Source organism: Belonocnema kinseyi, chromosome 4, assembly GCF_010883055.1.
Source record: "Belonocnema kinseyi isolate 2016_QV_RU_SX_M_011 chromosome 4, B_treatae_v1, whole genome shotgun sequence".
Taxonomy (NCBI): domain Eukaryota; kingdom Metazoa; phylum Arthropoda; class Insecta; order Hymenoptera; family Cynipidae; genus Belonocnema; species Belonocnema kinseyi.
In genome coordinates this window covers 40,507,718-40,519,628 of record NC_046660.1, presented here as the reverse complement: position 1 = coordinate 40,519,628, position 11,911 = coordinate 40,507,718, and the positions used below count along the sequence as shown (strand labels likewise).

The 11,911-nt window shown below is 34.3% G+C and overlaps 1 protein-coding gene across 1 annotated transcript; it reads left to right on the top strand.

Moving 5' to 3' along the window:
- The first annotated feature begins 440 nt into the window (after positions 1-440).
- Positions 441-11,393, top strand: LOC117170862 (glucose dehydrogenase [FAD, quinone]-like). Its single transcript, XM_033357905.1, has 5 exons — positions 441-590; positions 9,471-9,572; positions 9,652-9,810; positions 9,927-10,079; positions 10,155-11,393. The coding sequence occupies exons 1-5, from the start codon at positions 441-443 to the stop codon at positions 11,391-11,393; spliced, it is 1,803 nt and encodes a 600-aa protein (XP_033213796.1).
- The last annotated feature ends 518 nt before the right edge of the window (positions 11,394-11,911 follow it).

The following is an 11,911-nucleotide window of genomic DNA, read 5'->3' as shown; positions in this document are numbered from 1 at the left end:
AGAGATGATGAAAGTAGAAGAACGAAAAAGGTAGATATGGAAGCATAGAATAATTAGGAGACAGAGACACATACGAGGTGCGTTCAAAAAGTAAGGTGACTTTTCGATTTTGACGGGCCACGTACATTCAAGTTTTAAATTTTATGTTTTGTTGTGTTCGTACACTCGTCACCATCATATGTTCACAGTTTTGACTATATAGCTCGTGTTGTTTTTCTGGCAGAGTCGTAAAAGGTTAGAAGGGTTTGGTGTGCTCGGCGATGTTCTTCTTTCGAAAAAAATGGAGCAAAGAGTTTGCATTAAATTTTGTGTGAAAAATGGAATCCAGTGCTATAAAACTCTTGAAATGTTGATAGTTGCATACGATCAGTCTACTCTGAGTAAGAAAAATGTGTATAAGTGGTACAAGCTGTTCCAAGAAGGCCGAGAGGATGTTGAAGATGAACCTCGCCCTGGACGTCCCAGAACGTCAACAACAGACGAAAAGTTCAAGCAGTGAAAGAAAAGGTATTGAAAAATTGCCGCCAATTACAGCCAAAATTACTAAAAGTTGTGATTCGACGTTCCGGGTGCACCAAATAAAGCATCAGGTAGTATAATACGCATTCTACGAGGACTGTTTAAAAATTTAAATTTTGTGAATAATGAAAAGAATTTCAAATGGTGAGTCGGTGACCCGGGTGAACCAGGTCGCACCGCAGGTTGTTTAGCCCGAATTCTGCGACAACTTTTTAAAAATTTAGATTATTCCAACAGCCAAAAGTAATAAAAATTAGAGTCAACCTGGGGCGCAACCTGGTGCACCCGGGTTATCGATTAACCATTTGAATTTGTTTTCATTATTCACAAACTTTAAATTTTTTAAGTTTTCCTAGAATACGTACTATAATACATGGTGCTCGATCTAATGTACCCGGATACTCGACTCACAATTTTGGCTGCTGGAACTATCTTAATTTTGAACAATTTCTTGTAGAATACGTGCTAAGCTACCTGGGACACGAACTGGTTTACCTGGGTGGTCACCTCACCATTTCGAATAGTTTCCATTATTCACAAAATAAAATTTTTTTTAAAGTTCTCGTAGAATATGTGTTAAACTACCTGGTGTGCGACACAGTACATGCAGGTAGTGAACTTGCGATTTAGAGACGTTTCGGCTATTGGCATACCTAAGATTTTCATTTTTAATGCAAGCTCATTTTGTCTGACACTTATATGTTCTTAAGAATATTCATTTGTGGTTAGCGCGTCCTAAGTATGGGAAATGGACAGGAGTAAGGCTTGCGCCATGCTGCCATTCAGCCGTGACGCATGCTTTAGGCAGATATTTCCAAGTGTCATGCCACGCTTGAGCTATGCAAACTTTTTTCACCCGGGTGAGTGGGATAAGTATATTGGTGTTATTGTATGAAAGGGGGACAAAAGGGCGGTGAAGAAGGGTGGTTAAGGATGAAGGCTTTTTGGGTAAGATAGCAAAAAAGAGACGGAGGGAGGAAGATGAATGAAGAAGGAAAGATTGTAAACAGCATCTTATTATTAGCATCTTATTAGAAGAAAAATGATTAAAATTCATAATATGCATTGTTATTGAAAGGAACGTATTTTTCTTATCTTATTTTTATAATTTGAAAATTATGGTTCGAAATAAAAATAGGTCTACTAGTTAAATAAAATGTTACTGCAGCTTATAGCGTTTTTACAAAGACTACATTTTGATTTGTAATTTATTTTTATAAAAAAATTGTAGATATTTTTTAGTTAAACAATTTTTCTCTTTTTATTTTTTCATCTATGGTGTTGTTTTTACAAAAATGTAATTTTTTTACTTTAATTCCCATTTATATACTACTAAAAGAAAATTGACTCGTTAATGTTTTACTTTTAACGCTTAAAACCAAAATCATGCATCTTGTCAAAAAATTGTTGATCGAATTTTTTTAAGAGCAATTTTTGTCTTCATTTTTTTTTAAAGCTTATGTCATTTGTCAAAAAATTGTATTTCTTTGTTTTAAACTTTTTTTTAGAATAACCACGAAGGAATACTAAGGAGACCCAAATGCCAGTGGGAAGCGATCTGAAACTGGCAATAGAAACATTATCGCAAGTGATACGCACATTACAGGAAGATCTTAGATTTGAGTGCGCAGATGCGCAGTTGCCCTCTTCCTATACATGAAAAAGTGTGCGAGTGAGAAAGTTTGACAAATTGACGTAAGTTAGAGGTTATGTTCTTTTGTTGATTATCATACGAAAGATAAACAAAATAAATATATAAACAGTATTTTCGGCACCTGTTTGAAAAATGTGTGAACAGATTTGGAGAAGGAAACGTATAGTTAAGTACCTTTTAAATTTGTAATATGATAAATAGGCTAAAGATTCTCAAGGCTCTGAGAAGCTCTGAGAAATTTTCCGCAGGCACTCAGGTAGATATATTTATACTTTAAAGGTCCAGGTCGCTCATTTTAATGTTATAAAGGCTTTTAAATGTCCTTTCCGAAATTAAAATAAAAGTACGATCATAAATAACAAGCAGAGGGTCCTTTGATAAGCTTTCGGATTAAAATTTAGAAAAAGATCTTTTTAATTTCATAGTTAACAGTCTACAACATAATAATTCGGAATCTACGGGTTCCGATGATTTCAGATATCTAACTTTTTTTAATGTTTAAAATTAGAATTAATACAATCTTTATCGTAAATTTTACTTACAGCGATGGCTTTAAAAAAACGAAGTGTATTTGCTTTCTTCGGCGTGTAACTTCGTCCACAATCCGGAACTTGAAACCTCATGGCTTAGAACACATTTCTGACACTTGCATCAAAACAAACAAACAGAACCTCTTAACTTAGGTCAATTTGACAAACTTTCTCACTCGCACACTTTTCCATGTATAGGAAGAGGACAACTGCGCACTTGCGCGCTCAAATCTAAGATCTTCCTGTAATGTGCGTATCACTTACGGTAATTTTTCTATTGCCAAGTGGGAGAACGGAGTTAGGTCTCCTTAATATTCCTTTGTGAGAATAACATAAAACTACAAGTCCTATCAGAAAGTTATTACAAAAAAATTGATTGATCTTTTTTGAGTGCACATTTCTTGTTAAATTATGATTTGTCGTATCTTGCACAGTTTGACGGCAAATGGAATTATTTTTTATGCTTTTGAAATTGGGATTTTTTGTTTTTTTCAAGGAAATTCAAAATTTGTTATAATAATCTTTCAGAGCATTTAAAAAGCAACATTGTCCTTCTATTGACTTTATCATATTGTGCGTTATTTTCCTTTAAACTTTCATTTTCGAAAAAAATTATCAGATTGGTTTGAGTTTTAGTACACGTTTTAAGACGGCTTTTTGTAGTATTCGGAGATTCAAACAATTTTTCCTCACTACTTTTTGCGATAAAAAGAAAATTATCAGGGTTGTAGCATTTTAAAAAGCTAGAGAAACAAACCAAAATAAAAATTTTAAGCCAAACAACGCACGATATAAAAAGTCAAGAGAAGACAACAAATACAAAAAAAAACAAATAGCAAAACTTCAACAAATAGCAAAACAGCTATTACTTAATTTCCTCCTTTTTTAGGGGATATCCAAATGCTGGTTTTAAATTCTCTCAATTGTGAGTTGAAGAAAGTGAGGTGCTCTGCTTGGTAACTTTTGCTGGCCATAGTACAAGAAATCTTTCTTGAAGTTTTCAAGCACGTCAAAATAATGAAAGAATTATTTTTCAAAGAAAAAAGTTCAAAATTCCACTTTTTAGCACCAAAGTGACAATCAAATTTCTCCTCAAAACTCAATTTCCTACACAAACATTTATTTAAAAAATTTTTTTCTCTCAATGCTTTGTCTTGCCGTCATAAACGATTTTTCGTACAATCTTTACCGTTTATTTATATTCAATTTGAATTCAATTTCAATTCATTAAAAAACCAAAATATTTTTTATGCATATTAATTGTAAAATGGTTTGTTCACTAAGTAAAATTTATGCTTAGGACATCCATGGGCAGAAAGCGTTTGAAATGTTGTCGTACAATTAAAAAAAACGTATTACGAATTTGTTATATGCCAATGGCTTTTTACAAAGGAGTTCGATGCAAGGTCATAAAAACAGAACGCTAGAAAAATTATCTGAACATTTAATACTTAATCGTACTACGAGCTATTTAAAGATGATACAGGATCCTATTCTAAACGCGTATAGAGTGTGTTGAGATAGATTATTTAAATGAGTAAGGCTTCCAATAACTATCAAACGCTCTAACGAGTCTTGAGTATCTTTAGAGAGAATCAAATATCTATGAAGATAACAATTTCTTAGGAAATTATATATTGGACACTTAAGTAATATATGGGCGAAATCCTCATATTCCATTTTGCTACACAGTGCATATTTGGTTGGCATCGATGACATATGAGAGATCATTAAAACATAGCCTAATTTCAGTTTCATGACATACTCATAATTGACTAACAATTCGTACTTTAGTTAGACTAGTTTTACACTGTAGGTAAGCTCCTGTGGAATCCAGGTAGCTTAGGTTTCTGAACATCTTATTATAATTCGAATTAATTACTCTATGTATAGATTTGCAAAAAAGATTATTTGACCATTTACGGAGAATGCTAGTTTTTTCTGTAGAAACCGCCCCTGTGCTGGCCAACCGTCTGGACCACGAATCCCTCTAGCATACTAATTCAAGCAAGGATATGATCTAAGAAGCCCAGTTCAAATCCAAGCTTGACTCATTTTCTTGATTCAACTCACAGAGCCTTCTAAATCATATTTTGGGTAATCTTTGTTTTTCCATACTAGCGAGAGAGTTCAACCAAATATAAACCCTTGTATATGCTTTAAAATTGCTTTGTTCGATCCCTGCTTTCACCCTAATAAAGTGACTGGGAGTGTTTCTAGGCATATAACACAGGCCTTTTAAAAATCTGCTTTGATCAACGTTGATATCCTCCAGATATCGCAGACCCCAGATTTCTACCCCGTACGAAACAGTAGCATTCAAAATTCCAGTCAAAAGAGTGGCAGTAATCCTTTAGTTTATTGAATTTCTTAGAAGCCGAAAAGGGAACCTCAAGCTAAATATAGGTATCGACAAATTCAAGCGTGTGGGTATTATTCCATTTAATATGCTTTAATAATTTTAATTTAACAGATTGACGGAGAGGAACTATTTTTGTCTTTTTTGGATTAAGCTGGAGACGAGTAATGGCAAAATAATCTTTTAGAACTTTCATTTTGCCACTAGCATTATGCCATGACGTAGCAAAAATTAGAATATCGCCCGCAAACGGAATCACAATCAGTGTTCGAGCAGCGGGGACAGTCCCGCTCTCCTAGCCCCATCCTAATGAAGAATTCAATTATATCAGCTTTATACACAATGGTAGAAAATGGACTAAGACTGTCATCCTGCAGGACCCCTTGCGTTACTGCTACTTCCAGTAAATAAGGACTATCAGATTTGACCCTATCCCTATCCTTTTTAAAGCCGATTAGTTCCTCTGGGAGTATGTTACATGAGACCCCACACCGACAATTTTGATGACACCAACGTTGTCAATATCTTTTTTTATTAAATAAATAAGAACAATACCTCTATAATTAAGCTAATCCCTCGTATCACCCGCTTTATGTACCATGAACTAAAATATAATAAAAATATTGCACTACAATATAATTACAGTCTGATAGAAGCCGGAGAGGAAAGAGGTGTCGATAAAAATCAGATCACTCACTAGTACTTACCTTCCTGTTAATATTAAAATTTAATAGTTTTTAAAGATTTTGTCTGCAATTCTCTTCCTTTGTTTCTTTAATTTTTATTCTATATGAATTGTGAGCTTTTAGATAGTAGTTTAACGAATTTTTAGAGAGACTGCGCGGACATTGCTTATATGCCTTATAGGCGAGTTTCTTATGATAATCGCACTGTGCATTGAACGAAGAATTTCCATGATCACCCGATTTAAGAACTTGATTAGAGATCCTATGGATCGGCATACCGACGTCCTATGGGGCTATCTTTATTTCCACTATCAAATTATTGTATAATTCATCTGTATTGTTATTATTTATGTAAATATGTGGGCACTGAGATGATACATTAAAAAGGTCTTATCTTCTTTCAATTTTATGAATGTTGATACTGGGATATTTGTTGGTACTGGAAATTAATTCGTTGCTTAGAAGTGGATTTGTTAAAACAAGGTGGGATTAATATGTTTAGGTGAATTGTTATAAGAAGCTGGTTAGATTGTGTTAATAGGTTAAGAACGGTAAAATCATCTACCAGATTCCGGCAACTAATGTTGATTTAACAGAGTTAAATAGACAGGGAAGGACCATTGCACAGAATGAAGTTAAGAGATTCGAATAATTACACTAGTTTTTCCCCCACCTATTTAATTTAAGATCGAGAGATTCTCTCTCTGGCACAAAGATTGTATGCAATCAAATTTTCTATCCCACGCAATTTAGAGAGGCAACGCGAGCATTAAAATCGCCTAATAGTACAGCATTAAAATTTTACAATGAATCGCTGTCAAGTGAATATATTCCCCATGTAGCCTGTATAATTACCCTTAAAAACTACCTTAATGAACTGAACAGGTTGCCAAAACCACTCAGATTCCAGTGGCATGCTTTCGAAGTAACACCTACAGATTTCACTACACTTTAATTCATGACAAGTCACTGAGACGGATGGTTATGAGCTTGGCTAGAAATTGTAATAGCAGCACGCTTAGTAAGGAAATTTTCCAACTTAGCATTCTCTGAATTTATGGTATACGTGCACTCTGATCCAGTAATGCGGGTATTAAGAACAAGTTTCCTGTATTCAGAAGCCGCTTGTACTAGTACCTTGCACTTACGGACAAATTTCGGGTCCAGATCGTTTATACAAAAATACTCGTACCTCTAAGTTTGGTGCGCTTCATGTAGATTAGATCTTTCAGCACTCCTAAGGAAAGAGACAGCAGAACTGGTGATTTTGTTGTCATGTATGTATTGGCCAAGGCACTTAGCGCCATCGGATGCTTGCATTCCAAACGACAGGTCCAATTTTGACTTAATCAAATTTTTCACTTTATCCAACAGAAGTAAGGAGGTTTTTATTAGAACATCATGCATGCCAAAAAACAATAAGCTGTATTTTATGTTGCCCTTGAGGTTGGCGTCCTCCGCTTCCATTGCAATAATACTAGCTTTACAATTTTGAATCTTTGTTGATACCTCATCAACAATTTTTCTTCCGTGATGCTGATTTTCATCGATAGTTTTTCTTCGATTGAACAGAAGCCATTTTTGAAGCTAATTTAGATACAAAACTGAATTCAAGCACATTTCTAAAAATAACACAGCCACACAAAAAAGAAGATCAACCCTTGCATGCTATCAACTTATTTAAGATAACTTTACCCAACAGAACCTGACCTCACCTAGCCTGAATTAACAAAAATTTATTGAACTACACGTAAAGCTCTGGAAGCATATTTTCCCAGTAGCAAATGTGTGCTACATCGAATGGGTCAACTCGAGCCTAACCTAGAAATAAATCTAACCTAGTCTAACCTGACCTAACCTCACGAAACACAATTAAACTGATTGTGTTGTCCCGTTGTGTTTGCGGTACCGTTTGAATCAGCTTGGGCTTAACCTGCAAAGAGGTCAAACTTATCCTATCCTAAAAAAAACCTAACTTAACCTAACTTAACTTCACGTAATACAATTAAACTCATTGTGTTGTCCCGCTGTGTTTGCGGTACCGTTTCATTCATCTTCGGCTTAACCTACATAGAGGTTTAACCTATCATAACTTAACAAAACCTGACCTAACCTAACCTAGCCGAATGAAATTTAACCACACGTGTAGCTATGTAAGCGTACGATTCTCAGTCTTAAATGTGTGCTATATTTAATAAGTTAATCCGATCTTAACCTACAAATGAATCTAACTTAACAGAACCTAACGAAATTTTTCTTAACGCAACACAACTTAACTTAAGTGTAATGCTAGCAACAAGCGGTTATGAAACTCCAGATATTTACTGCTATTAATGTCAAAATATGAAAGTACGCAAGAACAGGGTTGCCAGCGTAATCGGTTAGGTTAGGTTAGGTTTTGTTAGGTGAGGATAGGTTAAACCTCCATGTAGGTTAAGCCGAAGCTGAATGAAACGGTACCGCAAACACAACGGGACAACACAATCAGTTTAATTGTGTTTCGTGAGGTTAGCTTAGGTTAGGTTAGGCTAGGTTAGATTTATTTCTAGGTTAGGCTCGAGTTGACCCATTTGATGTAGCACACATTTGCTACTGGGAAAATATGCTCCCAGAGCTTTACGCGTAGTTCAATAAATTTCTTTTAATTCAGGTTAGGTGAGGTCAGGTTCTGTTGGGTAAAGTTATGTTAAATAAGTTGAGAGCAGGCAAGGGTTGATACTTTACAGTTTTCGACATGTTTTTGAAGTGAAAATTTGCATCACTGGCATTATTTTGAAATTTATTTGCCTCAGTGCATGATTTTTCGTCATGTTTTGAGGTTATGGCTCAACCATGACGTGATGGATGATTTTTGATACCGAATTTGAATTCAGCGCCCCAAAATTCATAGGAATACGTGTGTCTTGTTACCAGATCCGCACACTTTTTTTTGTGGCTGTGTTATTCTAGATAATTTTGTGAGGTCTATTAAAATTGCGAGAAATTCTTATATTTCATTGCGATAGTGTCTGACAAAATTTTGATTTCTTTGAAACTGTATAATTCTTGTTCATGAAAATTTTTTCATTGCTACATAATATTTAGACGAAATTGGTGAAATTTTTCTAATCAAACTCATTTTCTTCAAATTCAGCGAATCAATATGTCAGAAGTAAGCTGTTATTTTTCCTCTAAACTCAAAAAATTAGTTTTTACCGCGATTCATAGCTGGGTGTGCTCCAATTTTAGTTTTTCTGTTCCTTCAAGATTGTTTTTCTCTGCATTATTTTTTTTTTGCATACTTGGTGATAGAACTTTTTGGTTTGAATTCAAGAACATTTTATCTCAGGAGTGGCCTCTTGCTTTATCTTTAACTGACGATTTCATTTCTACAGAATGCTTTTTATTTCTCCTAAAACGTTCTATTATGTTGGTTATCTAGTTCTGTACTGCAACCATTCAACTGTGACCAGGTATCAGGATGATTTTGCCCTCGCTTCTCCCATTCATACCTAAGTCGTGTGCTGCAAACTACTGCACATGTATGGCAACAATCTTTTCGTCTCTCATGTGGGCTTTCTGGCCTGAGGATGAGAGATTTAATAAAGTATATATAAATATTTAATTATCAAGAGAAAAAATTTATAATCAATAAAATAAATAATTTCAATAATATGTACGTTTGAATTTGATTTCAATTTGTCAAAAGTTGCTGGTAGCTTAAATTTATGCCTTTCTTAAAGCAAACGAAGATTGAACCAAAGGTTTACGACTTCATTGTGGTAGGAGCTGGCTCCGCTGGATGTGTAGTAGCAAATCGACTTTCAGAAATCGAGGAGTGGAATGTAAAGATATAATCAATTTTAAACATTTTCAATTAGAATAATATAATATGAAACATTTTGGTTCACATATTTTTATTAGGTATTACTGCTAGAAGCAGGAAGAGAGGAACCAGTAGCTGCTGGTATTCCTGGTTTTTATTCACAACTTGAAAAAACTGCCATCGACTGGAATTATACAACCCAACCAGAAGAGGAGTCATGTTTGATAAACAAAGGATGTAGAATGACCTCTGGAAAAGTATAATTTTATCTGTGTACTCTACTGTTTAAAGCTCTTGACGTCTAATATTTCAAATTTATAAATGCTCAAGATTTAACAGAAATCGTGATGTTTAATTTTTATTTCATTTGAAGGTAATGGGTGGTACAAGTGCATTGAATGTCATGATGTACATCAGAGGTAATAAACATGATTACGATAATTTGGAGAAAATGGGAAATCCTGGCTGGAGTTATGATGAAATTTTACCTTATTTTATAAAGTCAGAGGACAACAAAGACCCAGAGGTATATGAGTTACACAATAATTGAAACATTACTTTTAAATGGGATCAAATATTAAGATTTTCTCATTTTTTTCAGATCGTTAAACACAATCCGGGCTATCATGGAACTGGAGGCTATCTAACAGTATCAAATACTCCTATTCTCTCTCCATCAGGAAAAATAATGGAAGAAGCTTTCAACGAACTCGGACATCCAACAATAGATGTTAATGGCGCAAGTCAATTAGGAATAGCTTATTCACAATTAACTATAGATAATGGAGTTCGTAAAAGTACCAATGCAGCATTTATCCGCCCAATTAGGGGAACAAGGCCCAACTTAATTGTTAAGAATGAAATTTACGTAACTAGAATTTTGATAGATCCGTTTTCGAAAAAAGCGCGTGGGGTTAAATATACATCTACAAAAACTGGCATTTCTGAGATAGTTATGGCCAAGAAAGAAGTAATTGTTTCAGCAGGTGCTATAAACTCACCAAGGTTACTGATGGTTTCAGGTGTGGGACCAGCTGGGGAACTTAAAAAACATGGAATCAAAGTCATTAAGAATTTATCAGTCGGAAAAAATCTTCAGGATCATCTATCTACTGATAGGGTATTCGGAATAAGAAAAAATTCGATAACAGATGATAATATTGATGAATGTAAAGACACATTTGAAAAATTCAGTTATTATGCAAAAAGACAACGAGGAATTTTTTCCACTGCGACACCAGCGTTCATTACAGGTTTTTTACGCACAGAATATGAAAAAAACACGAATGTACCGGATACGCAATTTATGTTTGCGCTAAATGATCAAAATCCTAACAAATTTTATTTTGTTGTAACATCACTAACTCCCAAGAGCAGAGGATTTATCAAACTTAATGCTACAAATCCCGTCTGGGGTTCACCTCTAGTATATCCTAGATATTTGACTGCCGAACCAGACCTAAAACGTTTCATTCAGAGTATTCGAATGGTAATTAGTGTATTCAATACAACATCTATAGAAAAGTCTAAATTCGAACTTGATGATACACCTTTACCTCCTTGCGATAAATTTATATTTAACTCAGACCAATATTGGATCTGCCTCGTGAGACAATTTGGTCTTTCACTTTATCATCTTGTTGGTACATGTAAAATGGGTCCTAAAGAAGATTCGAAAGCTGTTGTCGATCCAAGGTTACGAGTTTATGGAATAAAAAGATTAAGAATTGTCGATGCATCTGTCATTGCAAATCTTCCGAAAGGAAATACTAATGCACCAGTTATCATGTATGCCGAGAAAGGTAGTGAAATGATTAAAGAGGATTGGTTAAGCAAATAAAAAATTGAAGAAAGTAAAATGTTGAGGCTAAAAGTATGGATGAAGTATACTGCAAAATGTCAACTGAAAAGGAAAACGAAAACCTGTCTGCATTATTATTATGATAAAGAAGTACGATAAAATATCGAAATGTAAAATAAAAAATTGCTTTAATTGAATTTCGTAGCACCTTAATGTTTAATTCCAGATTTATAATAAGATAAACCGAAAAACATTCTTGTAGTGAATAAAAAAATTTAAATTTTCTTAGGCACGGAGAGAAATTTCAAGATATTAATTCATGGAAGCGCTTGATTTTAGAGCTACAACTTTTAAGTAATTCAAAGTCGTACAAAATTATTGTCAATTTGCGGTAGCATCCATAGCCGTCTTGCATCTGACTATATGAATAATAGTTTTTCTGACACCATTACCTCAAATTCTATATAATCAATCGAATTGAAAAGTCCTCAGCAAGAAAGTCGGTCTTAGATCTTTAAATACGATATCGATATATGTGAAGGGAGAAATTTTAGAGG